This window comes from Suillus discolor (genome assembly GCF_016758755.1).
Source record: "Suillus discolor strain FC423 chromosome Unknown F5147scaffold_97, whole genome shotgun sequence".
In the NCBI taxonomy this organism is placed as follows: Eukaryota; Fungi; Basidiomycota; class Agaricomycetes; order Boletales; family Suillaceae; genus Suillus; species Suillus discolor.
Window position 1 is genome coordinate 89,232 of NW_024541344.1, and position 20,805 is coordinate 110,036.

Sequence of the window (20,805 nt, forward strand, 5' to 3'; positions counted from 1 at the left end):
TGTTGTTTCGATTCTGGTGGACAAAGATACTTTGTATTCAAGTGCATGCAGGATATGCGAGGCTTTTAATCCTTGTGACCAAAGATGATGTTGGGTCACGTGTCCATTAATTGGAATGGCCGAAATACATACACAAGAAACAACTCATACTCGACTGAGTTGACTGGCTATCTTGGCTCAGGTCACATACTTTATGAATACACTTTTTCCAGAAGTCACACCCGACTGTCGCCTAGTTCAACCGAAACTAACCTTGAATAGTGACTATCGACCCTAGACCGGTGTCCTTGTCTCACTCGATAACGAGAATGATGTCGAAGGTTTCGTCGCTTGATGATATTGAACGCCTGTGCTAACACCAAGAATCTCGTCTGCTTCTCGGGACCCAGCGAGCGGGATGTCTTTCCGAAGCGAAACCTTGACAGGATCTTCCCCAGTAGTGTGCGCCAGCGCAAACACAACGTCGAGGTCTTTCATAATACAATTAGCCAAGGAACTGGACAGAAGACGCGCAAAGCTCACCTTCTAAAGACCGACCGCCGGTTTCGGGGAAGAAAAAGTAAACAACTGGAACAATAGCTGCATTCAAGGCTGCGAAAACGATGTAGGTTCTCCAGGAGATGTTGTTAAAGGATGGGCCAATGACCATCGCCACGACGAAGTTGAAAGTCCAGTTTGACGCTGGGAAAAGAATAGGTAAGTTAAATTTATCTCCATGTCTTGGCGTACGAGAGTGACAAACCCGTGCTTAGTGCATTTGCCTGTGCACGGGTTCTGAGCCCGGCAAGCTCAGCACACTAGAAATCAACAAAGAAAATATCAGATCAAGAAAGATTAAAATTGCCGTTGCTGTACTCACGTACAACCAGGCCATTCCGAGCCACCCAATAGCAAAAAATGTGTTAAAGCCGAATAACAGGACTACGCTCACGATCTGCGCTGGTCCATTGTTGATATATCCTAAGATAGCCAAGAGCAGCATCACAATGGATTGACCGATGGTTCCGATCAGCATGAGTTGACGCCTGCCAACATAGTCTATCGCATAATATGCAATAAAAGAAGCAAGAAAATATTCTGTGCCATTGGCAGCAGTGGTAATCCGCGCGTTGACATCGGAGAGACCAAGACGTTGGAATAAGATGGTCTGCGTGATATCAGTATTGCCACAGTGGAGCACGTGGTGGTATAACATACAGCGTAACTGTTGAAAGCGCATTTTTAGATCACGACGAGTCACAACATGAGGCTGAAATACCCACTAGGTAACGAGGTTGATGCCGGTCAGCTGATGCATCATCTGACATACCACAGCAATGACTGTTCGTCTGAAGTTCTGGCTGCGACCACCGGTTATGAGTTCACGTAGTGAACCTTGACCAGTAGTAGATGTTTCAACAGCAACAGCCTCACGAATGCCATAGTAGGTGCGCTGAACTTCTGGATCAGATGCAGGTTTGTCTTCCATTGCGGATATAACAGCCATCGCTTCTGCATTTCGACCATGCTTTACCAACCTGAGATTCTGATCAGCTTCGCAAAAACCACAGAGAATGACAAGAACTCACCATCTCGGTGACTCAGGAAGCTTACGTAGCGTGCCAGATCGAATCCGTTAGTACAAGTATGCACATTTTTAGGGGGAGAGAACCCACAAATCCGATGCATGCCACCACAATAATTTCAAACACGAACTGCAGTGATATCGGAACTCTCCATTGAGCAGACGACCAATTCACGAAGAATCTGATTTGATCGTTTTTATCGGTCAGTCAAGCCTAACCTGGGTATGATACCGAAACGTACAGTGCTAAATCAATCCACTAAAGAACCACGTCAGAAAAATGAACGAATGGAAATAACGGCTTGCGTACATAGCTGTAAGACAGCAATCAATTTAACAAAATAAATAAATCCAATGACGCACTCACGCGATGGTCACTCCAGCCACAATCAGAGTCCCCTCCATCATAATCCTAGAAAAGTTCTGTGAGTCATTTAGCGTATTGCATATGAGTGGCATACATTCGACCCCTCTTTGCGGAAGGGGAGAGCTCCGCATGATATGTTGGCACTGTCGATGTCTACAAAGTTGTTTCAGCAGGACTTTGGAGCCAATAATAGGCACCACTGACTATCAGACCAGTTCCGCAGCCCGTAAAGATACGAGCAAAAATCAAGTGTGCAAAAGAAAATGCAGTCGTTTGCAGAATTGCCCCTGAGGAATTCAGCTGGTGCTCTCAACGCGATATGATTCGCCTACCGATCATCATTATACTGCCTCCTAAAGCGATTGTTCTACGGCGACCGAGCTTATCTCCAACCCAAAGATTGGAAAGAGCACCGAAGAGGCAGCCTACTTCCTGCATTGTATAAGCACAGAAGATGGCGTACAGACGGTGAAAACATACATAAATGGCAATTGTGAAACTCTGAAGAGTTGCATGATTGGGGTGGCTAGCCTCCACTACGACTTCGGGAAAGGTAGCCTCGAACTTTTAAAATGAGATATATATATTTCCATGCAAGCAGTAGAATACGTCGTTACCTGATTGCCCGTAATTAGTGATGACATGACACCTTGGTCATACCTGTCTCGCAAAATGAGAAGATTTCAATTGTGAGTTACTTCTTCACGTACCCAAAGAGTATGAATCCAGATCCTGCTACAAACGTCACTGCAGCCGTTAGCTTCCGACCACGCAACGATGGCGCATGGATAGCGATATCCGCTGGGTCCAAGTCGAATTGTTGGTTTATCTGTTCTTGGTCAGCATCAGTCTTTTCTGCGATAGATGGCCAATATTTCTCCTGATTAGTTGGAGGAAGAGACATAGTACTGCGTGGGTATCTATTCTTGTTGTTGAAGAACGAGATTTATATACTCGGGTGGCTTGCCTTTTAACCTGACAAACGGCAGCCTATCTCCACATCTAGTACTGATGTGACCTCGGGACTCCTGACCATCAAGCGGGGATCAGGATGCAGCTGCGGAGATCAAAATGGTTCTGCCGTTCATAATGGAGATAAAGTCAACTATCGAACTGTACGGTTGAGTCGGATTCTGTGATGCAGACTCCAGAGCGGTGATGACGTCCTGAAGAATCCAAGTATGTTCTATATATAAGAAGCTCCCAGTTTCAGTCGAGTATTATGGGTCGTGACACGTTCCTTGCATAAAAAATAGACCGGAGAATTGCTTGAATATAGCGCTAGAGCCTATCTGATGAAAGCGTGAAACTTAAAGATGTTACTAAGGGCGACCAACATCAAAGTCCCGAGGCTCTCGGCGAATCAAAGATACGAGGCAGACGAGAAGTCTTCAATGTACACGCAAGCTACATTGGCGTAGTTAGAAGATGAGAAAGGTATCAACTGGATCAGCAGGAGAGAAGGCACATAAGTACTGACGGCTTACAACAGGTGACTTTCTACATGCTTACCCCGATCTCATTATTAGCACGGTTCATTCTCACAAAATGTCGGCAGGAGAGCCCGTGGTGCCAGACGGAGACAGCAATCTCAACGCTGGACTGTGGTAGATATCAACCGGACTGTGATTCGTCATTGAACAACTGGCAGCTCAGAAGTAAAGAAGAGGTGAAGAATTTGAAAGTCATTTGCAATTGGGTGCCATCGGACTTTGCCGGAGGACGTTCCCACCATGCATATGGACCAAGAGGTAGGGGAAATTCAAATATCTGATATCAACCTGGACAAACTTCGCATGCCACCACCACCACCGTTACATCCGACTTTCAAAGGCTAAAATAATACGAAGAACATTGTTAAATGCGAGTGATTGAAGTGAGAGTACAACAAAATGTGATATTGTAGTTGCGAGTACAATTTGTAGACTATGATTATGTGAATTCAAACCATTGAAAGCATATAATGAAGGCACTACGAAGGATATCAACGGATCAAAAGCAACTCAGCAGATCAAAACATGATAGCAAAGGCAAAAAAATTGACAGAACGATTACACAAGTAAAGTATGCGCAGTCTGAAGAGGTTTGATAGTGGTGCGAACACGCTTGGATATCGTGGGTCCCACAGATGCTGTTGCTGAGCGTTTGAGGGAGCAAGAACCTGCAGCTGGCACATTCTCCTTCCCCTTATGCAAAGGACTAGAAGAATATCCAGACGACTGGTCTGTGTCAACACAATCTGATCCGTCATCTGTTGTGTGATTTGATCCAAATATATGCGTTCCAATATTAATATGAGCTGAGTTGTTACTGTAGTTCTGTGCTGTAGAATACATAATGTGATGGTCTAATATAAGTCTAATGGTTCGGTGAAAGCTGATGATGCTAGAATGATGAAGAGATATCAGACATTAAGAACGCGTCGACGAGACATGTCACATGTTCTCAAAATTACATCTAGAAATTATCGTTCCTTTATCAGTGTGCCTCAATGCACACTTCTTATTAAAACAAGTATCTAGATGTATTCTATAGTACTGATTATACCACACTTTCTGTACTCAACTAACGATTTGACGAAGAACTTGGGCCGCTATGGAGAAACTCAGAATGTATGGTTTGAAACTTTGGGTGGCTGTATATTAAGGTTTACAAGCTTAGTAATGTCGAGCCCTATATCCGGGATTTGCCTTTTGCTCACCTCTTGATATGGACCCTGCCTAACTGACCATTTTTGACAAGAGGTGTGCAAAAGGAGAATCCCGAACACAGGGGAGCCTCATCGTTAGATAAGCATCAAAACCTTAAAGTACAGCCACCTGAACTTTCACAACATGTGTTTTGAGTTTCCCGCCAGCGGCCTCAAATCATGATGAAATCGTTTGTCGAGTACTGAAAAGGGGGTATTTTTACTAGTGTAGAACAGCTATAGATAGTCATTTAAATGAAACATGCTCATCCAAAGATATTACCCGCTAAACGAGACATCTTGGATGTGATTTTTGGGAACACATGACAAAAGTCATACACAGTAATATCAATATGGTGCGTCCTGCATCTCTCTCCTTACGACCATCATTCAATATGTATTTCATACCTGGATGCAGAGCAGGCGGTGTCTAGTGTTGTGCACGGCCCAGCTTGGCTCAAAAGCTGGGGCCATGGCTTGGCTTCATAGGGCTAGGGCTCAGTGGAATCGCAGGCTGAGCTGTCAAGCACGGCTCAGGCTTGGTCAGGCCTGGCTCAGGCTCAGGCCAGGGCTTGGTATAACAAAAATGTACTACAATGTATCTAGCATTTGAACAAATACATAACCATCCTCAGAATCCAACATGCACTCGTCATCACCCTCTACCAATGTGTCCCATGAATCCCCTGAGTCACCATCACCCTTCTCATGCTTGTCTAAGTTCTCGTCAACCTCCGTCATGATGGAAGGATCCTCATGAAAGAGCAGACCCTGCTTGAGCATGCATTTGAGGCATTGAAGAGCCTCCATGATGTCAGCCTTCAGACGGTTCCTGCACTTGTTAATTGTGATCCCTGCAGATGAGAAAGGCCTCTCGCTTGACACTGATGATGCCATTATTGAAAGGAAATTGCATGCAAGTGATGCCCAAACAGGATACCGCAGCAAATTGATACCCCACCACTGGACAATAGTCATCTCGCCCAAATGATCCTTTGAGTTAAGGTAGGCATGAAAATCACGTAGCCAGGGCTTTGAGGGATCCACAGAATCCAAAATGGACATGGAAGACATGTGGGACAGTGCTGAGGGAGCATGCTGAAATGTTTCTTCTTCCTCGCCATCGGAAAGCTCATCCAACAAAGCGTCCAGTTTGTGGTTGCCAGTGCTAGCTGTTTGGAGGTCTGCAGATGTCAGTGTCCTGTTGGTGCTGTCTCCATACATCTCGAGATAGTGTTCCTTATACTTGAAGATAGTATCAATGAAAAGTCCAGCAAAGAGAGGCAGAAAACACACTATAGATTCAGCATTTTGTAGTGCTTCATGAAGCAAGTCCATCAGGGAATCGACCCTAAATTGATATGACTAGATATAATTGGTAATCAAACAACATTATTATACATCATGTTTTAGCCTTAGATATCATTGTCTTAGTGTCACACATATCTAACATATGATATGACCATGCCAGAAAAACATCACCTTGATGTGTGTTTTGCAAGCAGAAAGCAGTGTGATACCAGCATTGGATATCATTGTCTTAGTGTCGCACATATCTGACATATGATATGACTCTGTCAGAAAAACATCGCCTTTACGCGTGTTTTGCAAGCAGAAATCAGTGTGATACCAGCATTGGATATCATTGTCTTAGTGTCGCACATATCTAACATATGATATGACCATGCCAGAAAAACATCACCTTGACGCTTGTCTTGCAAGCAGAAAGCAGTGTAATACCAGCATTGGATATCATTGACTTAGTGTCGCACATATCTAACATATGATATAACTCTGTCAGAAAAACATCGCCTTTACGCATGTTTTGCAAGCAGAAATCAGTGTGATACCAGCATTGGATATCATTGTCTTAGTGTCGCACATATCTGACATATGATATGACTCTGTCAGAAAAACATCGTCTTTACGCGTGTTTTGCAAGCAGAAATCAGTGTGATACCAGCATTGGATATCATTGTCTTAGTGTCGCACATATCTGACATATGATATGACTCTGTCAGAAAAACATCATCTTTACGCGTGTTTTGTGAGCAGAAATCAGTGTGATACCAGCATTGGATATCATTGTCTTAATGTCGCACATATCTGACATATGATATGACTCTGTCAGAAAAACATCGCCTTTACGCGTGTTTTGCAAGCAGAAATCAGTGTGATACCAGCATTGGATATCATTGTCTTAGTGTCGCACATATCTAACATATGATATGACTCTGTCAGAAAAACATCACCTTGACGCTTGTCTTGCAAGCAGAAAGCAGTGTGATACCAGCCTTGGATATTATTGTCTTAGTGTCACACATAGATATGACCAGGTAGAGCTGACAAATGAAACTCTTTATGACACATCTAGATTAGAATCCCACGATATTATCTTTGTGCAACATGTGTATGAAAGAATATCATTTTGACGTGCATTTTATACTAAGTATGCGAACAAATATATACATATACAGCTGAGCTATATTTACTCTTAAAGGTGGACTGACGATTGAACTCTATATGCATTGTAATTGATTGACTAACTTGCGCCTGTGGCAAACCTCTGTTACATATCTAACATTTCTCACGCTGATCATGGTTCCATAATGGATACTAGTACTATGCAATAGGTAACAACTACCAAATGCCAGACCTACATGGACATACGAGCTTGGATTAATCTAAAGAAGTTGGTAATGTGCGTGACTCAAAGCAAAGAAAAGGTAAAAGCAACGAAGACTGAAATCACTCAGCGTCTGGTACAGCAGGGGTTACTACATCCCCTGCTCCAGCATCCTTCTTTCTACAATCATCACAGGGGCCCCCTGAAACTCCTACAGCATGCTTTCCTGTTTGCTACGAAGAGGAGCCGGAAGTGTTCGAACTATCACCTGAAAGAACATCAGTCAAACATCCTGCACTCTAGGAATAAAGAAAGCCTACATCTTTCTTGACACGAGCCAACTGAATTATATGCTTGTCGATGGTGCCCTTTATGATCAAACACCGATATACAGTCACTTGGCTCATCTGACCAAGATGACAAGCGCGACTCTGATAGTACGTGGCCTGCGCATTGTTTGACGGGTTCCAATTGTGATAGTAGAAAACAACAGTTCCTCCTGTGGTCCGGTTGATTCTGAGTACACCACCTGTGCACATACTTAAAATAGATATGAAGATGGCCGGGCTATAGAATATTGATCAGAGTCAAGAATATACAATCTAAGTTAAATACTGACCATGTCTGCCAATCCATCACCATATCCCGTCGATATTATAGCTTGGATGAGCCATCGAGACGCAAGTGACAATAAATGAGATGTTCCTGCATAAAGTCCTTAATGCGAATCATTTGGAGATATGTCAAGACACGATGGTCGCCCGGTCCCTTGATACAGAGTTCAATGCAGCATGCCATGCCACCAAAAGCAAGCACAAACTTGAACCATATACATTGCCGAAACCGAAGGTCAGCTTCATCCATTTGACTCTTTATTGTTTTGGGAGGGTTGCTCAGGGATCATATTGGCCTGAGAATACTTCGCATGAATTGATCTGGGAAAAGCGAATTAAGCAACAGGAGAACGTGCGAAGCTATGTGAACATTGAGAGTCATGGACCTAATAACGAGCTCAGATAATGCAAAAGGCAAAATGCTCATGCTGGTCTTGCTTACTGCTCACCAAAGAAAAACTCCTGCACATCCAGTAACTTCGCATAAAGAGTGGCAAGAGATACTCTCGCTTGCGAAAATACCTGTAAGACAGTAGTAAACACCAGGTCCGTTTAAGCAGACGAAGAGAATTTTCCATTGTCCTGTTCAAAAGTAAGCACATAGTACTCGTTTTTAGGGTCATCTTTCTTTGGTTGTTTCCCGAAGGAGCATGGTCGATGTATCTCGCATATACGTGCAGGGACATAGTAGTGCTGCAGAATTGGAAGCATGATGGGAATTTTGAGTTTCCAGAAGTTGTTGTCATCCAAAGAATAGAACAAATATGTCTATTGGATTGTCAACCGTTGAACTGCCTGCATATACTATGTACTTACCTGGAAGTCCCTAATATTTGACTCAACCTGCGAGTACCAGGCCGTTCGCTTCATTCTGTCTACTACACTTAGAGACGCGCCGAAATCCCATGCACCTATTGAGGTAGACTTTGCTAGCAAGGAAACAAGGAAACTGATGGCCGGGACGGATGACACTGTCGCATGGTCCTGTGTGAGGAAGAGAAGCTTTTCTACAGCATAAAACTATGAGATGCGAGCCCAATCAAGGAAGCATGTAAACGTACCGCTGGGAGACACATCTGAATCGTGGTAAGTACATCCTTGTTGTCGCTGCTGGAATAGCACTGCCTTCGTAGAATCAGGAGTGCGGTGAGTTACAGGAGAGGAACAGAGAGGGGACATCTTGTGATATTTAGATATACTTGAAGGTGATGGTTGTGTCTTGGGGTATGCAGCATTTCGAGAACTCCGGTAAGTAGTCATAAAGATATTTTTCATAAGTGAGGAAGCAGCAGGTGAGATCGCCCGCCGAGGAAAGCATAGTAGAACCAATCTGAATGAACCCGAGGGAGGCAATTGAGTGATGGAGAGAAGATGTTGCATCAGTATGATGAGGTGGGAGAAACCAGAAACCAGGATCCACTGGATATAGTTGCATGGTGCTTGGAAGTTCCTAAATTGGTCAACATCGTATTGGTTCTACATTGAAGCAGGTCCTGCTAGAATAAATGCTAACTGTCAACGAGAATCATTAATTTTATACTATCTTCCATGATGCCCCAAAGACGACGTGAGTCGAGGATCTTGCGAGTATGTAGATATCTAATAAGTGATCCTTCAGCTCTATTGTAGTTTTGAAAAGTATACATCTGTTGTAATGTGAGTACTTGCGCACCGAGTCCTCGACTCTGACAACTTTTGTTAGGACCTGTATGCCTAGGTATCCCATGCTCGACATCTTTTGATGCCCAACATAGATTTTCCTTTGCATTTTTATGATTGTTAGCCTTTCAAAACACTGCAGGATGACGAAGCTACTCAGATTACCGCGGACTGGTACTGTCTCTGAATAGGATCAATGTTCTCAGTCATTCCCTTCATCCACCTGTCATTCCTGTGCCCATTGACGACTCCATCAATGCACTAGCAAGCTCTTTCATGTTGTCGCTCTCCAAGCCCATGCTCCTAAGCACACCATCACTCCTTCTCCTCATTGCAGTCTGTTCCACAAACCTAGCATACCCCATAAGCGGGATTGATGTAGAAGGTGCTGGAACAAGCGATGAAGCCATCCTAATCGATGTTAGTCTAGTGCACTGGAATATGGACAGAAAAAATGTTGGCATGGGATAAGCAGGTACATGAATGCTGACCCCATGACATGAATGAGTTCGCATGCATGCCATACGATTGAGCCATACCTGGAATCCAGGGGTTCCTGTAGCGATGACAAGTTACACCATGCATCGACTGCTGCCAGGTCTTGATCCTGCAACCCTTGAGTTACGTTTCGCCTCGCAAAAACTACATGCTTGTCCTATAATTACTTATTGATTCATCATGGTTCATGCAATCAAGGCGTCAACATGATTCTTACCTTGTTTGACAAACTAGTCAAGAAGTTGCCAGACAGATCAGTGAACATTCTTTCTGTCGCAGAAAAAGGTAGGCAGACCATGCCACCCAGCTGTCCCAATCAAGAACCTCTTTGCCAGTTCAAGTGGTCAGCGATCATTACAATGTTCTCCTGACTGCCTCTATGTCTGTGGGGAATTAGTTGATGATATGTTCATGGCCTGTCAATGAGAATAGCATGCCTCAGTGGCACCATTGCAGTCTCTACCAGCGACGAGATGACTCCAGACGTATGATACAAACTGTTTTTCTGCAATGTTCCGTCAGGAAAGTATATGTAGAGTTTTGCAGGGGACAAACATATATGCAAGTCCCTGCAATAGATTACTACTTTCCAAAGTAGACCATCGAGACAGATGTAGTATTGGGAAAGTGATATCCGAAAGCTGATGGAGGCTTTGCAAGCATAATGCATCGTTTATAATTATCTGTGTCGAGAAACTACTTTCAAACATTTGTGTGCCATCTACGTGGAAGCGCATTCACTCACATTATTGATGCCACCATGATTCGGGTCTGTGCCCGAAGAGAAACTAAAGTTTAGCATAAAAGCTTTGAGAAACTCGTCACGGAAGGAAGTCAGGAAAGCATGAGAACCCCCCCCGCCCCACCCGAAAGAGGGTGTATCGTGCACCATTTGCAAGCCCTGCAATGGGGGGTTGACTTAGCGGAGGGCTGGAAATGGCATGAAAAAGAGCCTACCTGGAAGTTATCGCAGTTCTCGACGAGCAGACGAAATGCCCCTTCCATGAGCTCTGTATCCTAGAAAGGTGTTATAAATACCACAAAACAGGGAGAAAAAGAAAGTACCTCGTTTTATCGCTGGAAGAGATCTTGACCGACACTCCACCCAGCCTTGATACTTTCCAGTGCATCAGGGATGACCTGTATGGATTTCTGATCGAAGACTCGGAAAACGTGACTATAATCTGACCAGTATCTGATATTTGGGCCTGTGCGTTTGAAATCACTTTCTTCTATTTCACCTTCAAGATGAGCATGATATTCGCTTTGAGGAATCGGATCTTGTGTCTCGCAAACTACCTTCCTTGCCTGCAAAGTATCAGTTCGTATAGTTATAATCACACTCACCAGGTCGTATCAAATGAAAGATCAGTAGTTGTATCAACTTGGCTCATTTTTGTGAGTGTCCCGAAGTTTGCTGCTCCGATGCAGCTCAGATGATAGGATATCAATGCGCCAATGAAGGCACTTCTGGTCGAATATCAACAGGCGCGGACAAAGAGTTGGTTGATTCTTAAGAGACGCGACGGTAGCTCACATTAGTAAGTAGAAGACCTCACTTGGAAATGGTACACACACCTGAGGACTCCATCCCTCTTCGAACGAAAGGTCGTGGTTTACAATAATCACACGTACATGATTGTTGGCATGAAAGCATTGCTCACAAGGAAGCAGTTCCTTGTCAACCGTGAATTACAGCAGACATTTCAAATGTGCTGACCTCATAGCTAGAAATAAAGCATTCATGTCAAGTTTTCGGTTGGAGGTGGTCAAGACACACCATGGAACAGAGGCCTTCAAGCGTCCACACAGAAGTTTAACATTGGCTTCCGTGAAGACAATCGCTACATGTGGAAGCGCATTATTTGGTGCATGGGTGGTGTTACGCTGACTGTAGGTCGGCGTGTGCGAACTAGGATAGGTCTTCTCAGCGACGACTCGAGTGAGTCTACTGAAGCTGAGCGTGGTCTAGCCTTGACGGAACGTCAAGGATTCCTCCGGCGATCTCGGTAAGACGGCGCTCGTCGAGATGCAGGGCTAGCGGATACGTGCTAAGTCGTATGGGGGCAACTTAGAAGTGCGGTCTCACACAAGGAAGCTGGTAAGCTTAGATGAGCAAGTTCTGGGGATGAACCTAGTAGATTAAAGTAAAGTCTAAGTACAATAATCTGTGTCTACTTATAGGGAAGTACTACAAGTATTCTAGCTCAGTCTGTAATCAATAGTATATCGTAAATCTATGATAGTAAGACATGAGGTTCAGATAAGATACATGAGGCTTAACCTCTGATCAAGCATGCTGCGCCAAGGGCAGCTGCGCATAGGTACAGGAAGCGCCAAGCGCGCTCCGGATCTTCATGAAGCGACATGCAGTATGCATGCGCTGATCTAGGGTGACCATGAGGCGTACAGCCTCCATGGATCAGGTACAAGGCCATCTAGGCCAGGGGCGGGGTCATAGCGCCAGGCGGGGTCATAGCGGTCCAGACCGCTGTCTTTCTAGGCACAGGCGGCGCACCGCCGCGTGGGGAATCTAGCAGAGCGGGGGCAGGCGTAGGGAGAGCTGGGGCTCTAGTAGGTGTTACAGATCCCTGTAACAGGTGGCCTCTTGTGCAAAGCCTTGTACATTCATGTTACAGAGGCATGTTTCTGATCATCGCTGGGACACTAAAAGGATTGTTTATCTCATATGTCACACTGAACGCAAGAACATTACCTTGAATAGGACCGCAGTTCACACAGAAGTCGTAGGGTCGCATGCAAGCTTTGCAAGGGTACTAACATGCGCATTGCATTCGAGGTCCAAATTGAAGGAGTAAACTATGTGGATGGCATTCTTAAAGTCGTACAAGCAGAGATCAGCTATCTCAAGGCCATCCGTAGTTTGAAGTGGGCTGAACAATCCAGCCAAGAAGGGTATCTGTGCCACCTCAAACATCGGCCTAATCATTATGGATGAAGTGTGAAGCACTCAAGTATTGGTCTCCAGTACGAGATCCTCGAGGATGCATGAGCGTTCTGAATAGTGACTACAAGATATTAATCAGCATTCAATTGGAAGACTAGCAACTTACTTTAGTCTTGTTGGCCATGTCATCAGACTGCATCACACATGCTTGGTCCCTCCCTGCATTCGTCAACACATTAGCAAGACCAGGATCTGTCGAGGGCAAGTTGATTGTGACATGAACTTTGTCTTTCATCCTAATCCATTGCCCTAGATGTGGCGAGAATTTATCCGGAAGACTCCATCGTTGATAGCACGGTTATTCTTGATGAATTCAACCTTAGTCATGCGATTTTTAATTTGAGACTGTGAGCATCAGTATTGAGCATGATGATAGAATACGCGAGAATATAGGCAGCATCTATTCAAAGGCAGGTAAGTAATCTGAACAAATTAGGCAGATGTCCACAAACCTGCAAGCATTTCTGGCAATGTATCATTCCGCGCACTTGAGCATGAAGTGGTCAATCATCTGAGCTTCTCCAGGAAGGCGGAATGCCTGCAAAAACACATACACAGCATCCAGGAAGAAGTTCCTGAAATCCAGAAAGTCGACAAAAGCATGCATGATAGCAACATTGTATTCATCTCTGTAGTACAGTGAGAATCGTTATGGATGATGATGTATTGAAAGTACTCACCCTTCAGCAAGGTGCTCGCCAATCATACTTTTACTGAGGCCATCAGAGGTTAGTGAGAACTCTGTGATATCGCGAGGCCACAAGCTTGGAATGAGTTACATCTCCCCCAAGAGTTGAATACCCTAAGAGGAAATTAACTTTGCTCGTTTGCAAAGAGTGAGAGGACGAACGTGTTTGGGCTTGAGGTTAAACCTCTCTTGGGGTCATCCATATTTTGAAGCGGGCCGGAAATCCAGCCAAGAAGGCTGGGTTTGTGCAATACCGCATCCATCAAAACAGTTACTTGCGAAAACAGGGCAATGGTGGTGCGAGCAATGTGAAATAAACCTTATAAGAGTGACGAACCTGGTACATCCAACAGAAAGTGGTTCCCCACGGGAAATATCGTGTAACAATCTAGGAAAGCATATGACAAAGTATTGGGAAGTTAACAAAGATATATACCTTACATCGAAGACACATCCACACACATACTGGCTTGAAATATTGTTCATAGTTTTCATGTAGATACAACTTTCAATGTATTGCATCACCTTCAATAAGCTGGGGAAGGAAATGTGCTTTCAAGTGACTATTGATAATGTCGTTCACATATACTCTGCAGGTGATGATAAGTTAGTTATTCGAACAAAGAAATCATGCGAGTGTACAGGCAGTGACTGAAAGTAGGTTCAATGATGGCGCAGAAGAACCCTCCGTAGATGGCAATATTAAGACACGTCTCCCAAGGAATGACCCTTGATCTGCACAGGATAAGTTTCAGATATTGGATTCATCAGTGTGATCAAGGCATCAACATGATCTTCACCTTATTTGACAAACCAGTTGAGAAGTTGCAGTCCCACTGAAAGAAACCTTGGTCAGCTTGAACATAAAGATCTAATGCAGACTGTCCTATATGCTTGAAGATTGTACCAGTATGTTTGATTGTGTCGCAACCACGTGCGGTGGCACGAGTTGATTTGCTGCGCAACAGGAGTTATTGTTGGGGCAACGAGCACACTTTTCATTTCATAAGAAAGAAGATTTTGACAAAAAGAGCTATGAGGGACTCACAGTTGAGAAATATGATGTGACAACGACACTAGTACCATCTTCAGAATCCCTATCCAATAGCCTTGGAAGGCACATTTCGCATCGGGGAGAGAGTCCGCAACCAAGTGCCGCTATACTGTACAATTAGATATACAGTCACGGAAGAAGTGCAATCCCGGGCTTACCTCCAAATTGAGATGGCCATTGGCAAGACCAATATATTGGCTTGTTTTTGGTGGAATCCACAAGGGGTCGGAGAGTATCTAAATTACAATCCCAACCAGAGTAACTGCATGAGAAGGATTGAAGGCGGAGAGTAGGGATAAACTTAGCTTCATATTGTGCACGAGCACAAATGATGTCGAGGAGCTGTTTTCTATACCGGGGAATGGATTCTGGTATTGAAATAGGGAGGGGAGGGCAGCTTGGTATCCAAAATAGAGCGACATTATTCAGAGGCAGAGTATATAGACATAGGCGTAGACAGATACAATGGGCCCAACATTTGCACCTCGACATGCGAGAACCCTGCTCCAGGACCATCATAAAATTATGTTTCGGAATGATACAAAAACTTGTCAGAAGCACGGACGCTAGGCACATGCTAATCGGTAATTGAGTAGATAAAGATGGCAGCAGAGGTGGTACAGATAGCATAGATCAAGTTCATGTACAAATACCATTACAACAATCCACCTCAAGTGGACAATGTGCAACTACAGGAGAGCTTCAATAGAGCGCAGAGGCATTGGAGGATCCAGATGCCGTTGAAAAACCATCAAACCAATCCTCAAAAGAGTTGTCAGGTAGACATGATTCATATGTCCTGTCAGAGCCATGAGATGAGCACGTGCCTACATTTGTCTTAGTATGAAACTTCAAGGAAAGCTGCAAGCTCACCATCCTCAGTGAACCGGATCCCCATAGTGCGTGATATCGCTTCAGAAAACATCTCCACTTTGGCTTGTGCGCGATGTTTCTTCAACTCTAAAATGTGGAAATCAGATTTCAGAACATCTGGGGTTTTCTCATTCTTTGCTTTAAAGTTATCGTTAATGCCATTGCCTAGGAGCTTGGAGTCAGCACAGTCGGCAGATGATGTGCTGATGTAGGCACAATATGTGATGCTATCAACCCAAGACTTCATCGAGAAAGGAAGTGAAAGGAAGTGATCATTGGGCTACATACCATTAGAATAAAGAGTCTCTGGTAATATGAATAATGCTTACCCTTAAGAGATTTTCGTAAAGCTGAGGAATTTGTTGAATTTGCGGGAAATCTACTAGGAATTCCAATGACGTGGAAAGCTATTGCTGGCATTTGAGATGCGCAGTAGTTGGAAGCCAAAAGCCTTCAAATTCGTCTGAGCGAGGTGTTTGGCATGCACTTATAGTGTCAGTGTACTTTGGCAGGGGTGCTGGAGCTAGGAGGAAATTCAAAATCAAGTGTCATTTCTTATGCAGTATGGCTTACATGGGCGACATTTCACATTAAACTCTTTGCACAAGTTCGCAATAGCTTTATTAAATAAAGTGACTTCCATCTGAGCACGATACATCCTCTCCTCCATGTAGCATCGCCCTCCTTGCAGAAGGAATGAAATGCAAGTGAGCTCTTCTTGCTGGAAGAGCTGTTCCATTGCAACCACTCTGAGGCTCACTTGTAGGACAGCTATGAGGTCAAGGGGGTCGACCCATGCAAATAGCATGGAAACCGTGACAAAGAGGGAATCTGGAAGCTGAAGTTGATGTCGTAGGATACCATCACGGAAACATGGAAATTCACTCACAATTTCGCATCCCTGTTTCTGGAGCCAAGACTTGAGGGCATTCTCGGTCTGTTCGATCTCAAGAATGTGCTTTGTCGAAGGAGTGATGAAGGTAGGAGGACACAATGAACTACTATTTAACATGCTGAAGGGGAGTGGTAAGGAAGGGTTAAAGAGAGGTCCATACAATTGTTGAGGGCTTACATACAAGAAGGTTTGGCAGTGGCTATGGGATAGCGGTCTGCAAGCTGATCAATGGCTTTGCTTAGCAGTGGCTGTGCGATTGTAGCGGTCTATAAAAAAACTATTTAGAGATGAAAATCATGTGCACCGATGAACAATGCCATCATACAGCATAATTTCTTGTTTAGAAGTAAGAAAAAGCCTGTGCAACGTTCGTAAGCAACTCAATATGTCACAAGAGACTTTGATACATATAGTGCATACTGTGTTCCTCGGTCTGACTTAGTCGTGTGATGGTGCTGGGCTTTGGGATCTTATTCTTAAGATATCGCAGGAAGTTCACAACACAACAAAGCGCTGTACATTTGCAAACAGACCAGCGGACAAAATATGGAAGTCAATTTTCCTTGGAAGGGTTATTTATGAGCAATCCAATAGACGTTGGTCTCGCTGTGCAAGGCATTCCCCATTAGCTATTAGTATAGAGATGAACTTATGTAAACTCACATGATGTTATGAAAGCTCGCTATGCGGCTCACAAATGCCGGGTGTTCTGGGTCGTCTCTCTGTGCCAATAGGAGAACAACCACCCGAAGGAGTTCATCATATATCTCGCTGACTGGCGGATATAGTGATAGGTTGATAGCTGGGGACTCCCCCTCTTCTAACATCTTCTTCAAGATATCCATCAACCATTGGATGATGGCACTATAACACTAATACAACAGGATTGCTTAGATGAATGAAAGCTCATAGAGTAGAACTTACACAGGCCCCCACAAATGCTAACATCTCTGCGGGCGGGTGTGGAACATTCCTGAAGATATCCGGCGCAAAATCAGCCATTATTACTGATGTTTGAGCTGATACGCTACGCCAGAATACAAGATGAAAAACGAGGGATTTCGAGATCTCCTTTCTGATAAACCATACAAAGCCATTATCCTGCATGGTAAAGCAGTAAGATCCTGACAACCAAAGCTAACTCGAAAGACTGACCGCAATTGGCAAATGACTCGAATCTGGATACAGGAAGTGTTGCAGCAGGGTCACACATCTCTCAATGAGTAGTGGCCAGGGGCACAGTTCTGCGAGGGCAAAGCCCAGGGACAGTCGAGGATCTGAGATTGCGATTTTTGCTAATTGTTTGATCTCAGAAATCAATATTGACACCCATTTACCGGCCTATTCAAGGTCAGACAAGTAAATAGAGATGACAGAGAAAATATACCATCACCAATATAGCTTCTTCTGTCACTTCGGACTCATCATCAGCTGACCTCACTAGAGAAGAGTCAGTATCTACGGAACATAGTAGATCAATGAGTTACTGACCGGAGCACAGGGTTGTGCGAGTTTCTCCAACTTCAGCCAGACTTCAATTGAAAAGGTCAGTGATGAAAAGAGCTTTCTGACTTGCACTAGTTGTCTGGGTAAGTAGGAACAGGTTCCCATACTCCCTGCACGATAAAGTGACTCTCATGAGAATCCACACATGAACCAGAACAGTTTTCCATTGGGGATACCTGAGCTGGATATCACGCAAGCTGTTCGTGTCAGCATGGGTGTGTGTGTCCTCTGGTTGGGTATCATCATGACTGCATGTGATAGGTGAGAGCATGGAAGACTTTGGCACAACTGATGAGGCCACGGAAGAGTCTGGAACAATTGATGAGGCCCTAGAAGAATCTGGGACAACTGAACCTGTGTGATACAACTCCAGCAGGTTCAACATTTGTGTGAGAGCATCACTATCGAACTTGTGGGGTTGGTGTCCAAATGGAAATAGAGCTTCAATGATAACAGTGTTGTGCTCATTGCCCAACAAAGGCTTCAACATTGTTAAATGAGATAACTTTAAGATCGCAAGGTGAGCTTACCTGTGTATAGACGTGTAGAAGGGTACCATCGTCGCTCGGCCCTGACCAAAGGGCATTCAAGTCCAGGTTCATGGGCGGGTCATTGGGCAAATAAAGATTCTACAAGACATATCAGTGGGAGGGTGGAGTGCAGTCCAGAGCAACTGAATACCTTGGCGAATATAGGTACCTCCATGCACGGTTCCCATAGGGAATTGTGAGGATTGATCGGCAACACATAAGCTATGACTTTGACATGCGACTTGAGCTATAAAAAAATCAGTATAGGACGCCCACAAAATGAACCACCTACAGCCTCAAGGCGCGTAGGTGAACACTGCAGCCCATGATGAGACACTAAAAACTCTGAAGGAATGCAAATAATACTTACATAGAGCGCATAGAGGACTGGTTGAGGCCCAATTGCCAGATATCCTGTAAAACAGAAAGGCTTCTGTAAGACAGTGAGATTGCCCTGAAAGAACTGAGTTAGTAACGTTCAGATTAGAAGCCATAAAAAACACACTGAAACAGGCTGAAGGCTAGACAGATCGTCCGGGAAAAAATACGAATGGAAAATTGGAGCTGCCATATCATCGTCAGAATTGGTTCCAAGAGAGAAAACAGGCACTTTAAATGCGATTACGCACAATGTAAAATTTTAATGAAAATGCACTGCAGTGCAATGGTTATTACATGTAAGATGTCATGTCTCGCCTAGAACAATTGACCGCTGTTATAATGCCATACATTCTTATGTATAACATGCAAGGCAGCGATAAGCTCTGCTTGTGCCGCAAGGTTATGCCAATGGTCTAGTGGGTGCTATCGATCGACTTTGCGCTAGTGGTTGGTTTTGCACTATTGGTCGACTTTGCGCTATTGGTCGACCTTGCTCAAGTGACCTAGTTCTCGTAATCAAAGGCTACCTCTCTATCGTACATCTTGTTGAACTGATCTAACAACGATTCATTGCTGGAACTGAACCATTGCTCAACATCCAATCCACCCTCAGTACCATCATCTACTTCATCATCTTCACTGTCCTCTTGATCCTCAATTTCATCTATTTGCTCAAAATCTTTAACATCATGAGTAAAAGATGCATGCGCTGCACCCTCTGGCTGTGTGGGGCGATAGTGAGAGTATACATGACCCACTCCAAGACCAAAGTGGAAGTGCATGAGCATGTCCCGGTTGACAAACCTGAAATAATGAGCTCGGTGTTTGTGAAGTGGTGCCCCTAACTTACCGATTAACATAATATTGGCACCAATCATCCTTGTTGCCCGCACATGCCGAAACCTCCAAACCATTGGGATGTTTCTTACCATTGGCGAATGATGGTATAATATGACAGCCCGTAAGTACATCCGCTGGATCAAGAAAGTCAAATGAGAAGTCATCTGCCATGCGTGGAAAGCAGAGACAATCTAGCATCGAGGTTTTCCAGGTGGCGAGATCATCAATAGGAGTGTACCAGCATACCCATAAAAACTCTGTTCGGAGAGGAGTGTAGTCGACCATACTGTTTCCTATGAAGATCACGTTCATGTGGTATATACAAAGTACCTTTCCATAGATATATCTGTGACCTTGGCGCCCAACATTGTGGTCAGCACGAAGAACCATGATATTGCAACGGGGAGTTCTGGGGTTAACAACATCTTGAGATCTGCGAACATTGTACGTGGTATAATTGAACCTAGCGGTGTTGTGGTGATACATGCGATCATCCTTCAAAATAATGGAATTGATGTTGGTCTCTTCTCCAGTACCTGGAAGATCTCTGGATTGGTTGAATCGGTGCAATATATGATCCTTCAGTTTCAGCACAAAATTCTGCAGGGATATTAGAAATCGCTTAAAAATATATGATTGCACTTACGGTGATTGCTGGATCACCTGCATGGTCACACAAGTATGATCCTATATGTACAGGGAATTTTTGTGTGAGACTGATGTGGTGATGAACATGTGGTCTTCTCGCTATCTCTGCGATTTCGAGGTGAGGGCGAGGAACAATTCTGTCCCTGATACAACGAATATGAGTCTGGCGATGTTCTATCTGAGTGAGTTGTTTGACGAATGTGTTGCGATCAGTACGACAGTATCTGGTCTTGGGAGAACGGTGTTCAAGTTCACCCTAGATAAAGTTGGTGAGTCAAATCCGGAGTCAAACATATGGGACTGACCGGCTCGGTACTGTACAAATCAGACGTGCCATACTGGCAGATTGTAGATACATAGTCTCCCAAAGCATAAAACTTGTACGTTTGAAAGTTAAATACCTTG

At 44.2% G+C, this 20,805-nt stretch overlaps 6 protein-coding genes across 6 annotated transcripts; all 6 read right to left on the reverse strand.

Annotated features, from left to right (window-relative positions):
- Positions 1-273: 273 nt before the first annotated feature.
- F5147DRAFT_823180 (general substrate transporter) lies at positions 274-2,835 on the reverse strand (the record flags this gene model as incomplete). The annotated part of the gene is made up of 17 exons (XM_041443761.1): positions 274-470; positions 523-681; positions 743-797; positions 860-1,147; positions 1,198-1,204; positions 1,263-1,517; positions 1,569-1,588; positions 1,656-1,746; positions 1,807-1,823; positions 1,851-1,878; positions 1,932-1,976; positions 2,026-2,084; positions 2,136-2,218; positions 2,264-2,363; positions 2,412-2,495; positions 2,549-2,591; positions 2,642-2,835. The coding sequence occupies 17 exons, from the start codon at positions 2,833-2,835 to the stop codon at positions 274-276; spliced, it is 1,725 nt and encodes a 574-aa protein (XP_041286515.1).
- Positions 2,836-8,146: 5,311 nt separating this feature from the next.
- On the reverse strand, positions 8,147-8,862 carry F5147DRAFT_586372 (uncharacterized protein; the record flags this gene model as incomplete). The annotated part of the gene is made up of 4 exons (XM_041431921.1): positions 8,147-8,246; positions 8,303-8,365; positions 8,423-8,628; positions 8,677-8,862. Coding segments are annotated over 4 exons (555 nt in total), but the record flags the coding sequence as incomplete, so codon positions are not given.
- An 855-nt stretch (positions 8,863-9,717) lies between these two features.
- Positions 9,718-11,676, reverse strand: F5147DRAFT_723891 (uncharacterized protein; the record flags this gene model as incomplete). Its single annotated transcript, XM_041439005.1, has 11 exons — positions 9,718-10,005; positions 10,059-10,174; positions 10,235-10,287; positions 10,342-10,400; positions 10,455-10,514; positions 10,573-10,700; positions 10,763-10,918; positions 10,975-11,034; positions 11,116-11,359; positions 11,486-11,529; positions 11,596-11,676. Coding segments are annotated over 11 exons (1,272 nt in total), but the record flags the coding sequence as incomplete, so codon positions are not given.
- Positions 11,677-12,455: 779 nt separating this feature from the next.
- Positions 12,456-13,691, reverse strand: F5147DRAFT_780030 (uncharacterized protein; the record flags this gene model as incomplete). Its single annotated transcript, XM_041442390.1, has 3 exons — positions 12,456-12,588; positions 13,474-13,614; positions 13,666-13,691. 3 exons carry the CDS (start codon positions 13,689-13,691, stop codon positions 12,456-12,458), a joined length of 300 nt encoding a protein of 99 aa, XP_041286518.1.
- Positions 13,692-15,429: 1,738 nt separating this feature from the next.
- Positions 15,430-19,102, reverse strand: F5147DRAFT_780031 (uncharacterized protein; the record flags this gene model as incomplete). The annotated part of the gene is made up of 19 exons (XM_041442391.1): positions 15,430-15,554; positions 15,601-15,880; positions 15,930-15,950; positions 16,000-16,051; positions 16,105-16,123; positions 16,174-16,438; positions 16,490-16,613; positions 16,673-16,761; positions 17,191-17,367; positions 17,420-17,596; positions 17,651-17,836; positions 17,883-17,935; positions 17,987-18,027; positions 18,109-18,482; positions 18,532-18,630; positions 18,683-18,778; positions 18,824-18,847; positions 18,902-18,985; positions 19,037-19,102. 19 exons carry the CDS (start codon positions 19,100-19,102, stop codon positions 15,430-15,432), a joined length of 2,352 nt encoding a protein of 783 aa, XP_041286519.1.
- Positions 19,103-19,661: 559 nt separating this feature from the next.
- Positions 19,662-20,804, reverse strand: F5147DRAFT_524310 (uncharacterized protein; the record flags this gene model as incomplete). The annotated part of the gene is made up of 4 exons (XM_041429963.1): positions 19,662-19,716; positions 19,763-20,352; positions 20,399-20,656; positions 20,706-20,804. Coding segments are annotated over 4 exons (1,002 nt in total), but the record flags the coding sequence as incomplete, so codon positions are not given.
- Between the last annotated feature and the right edge of the window lies 1 nt (position 20,805).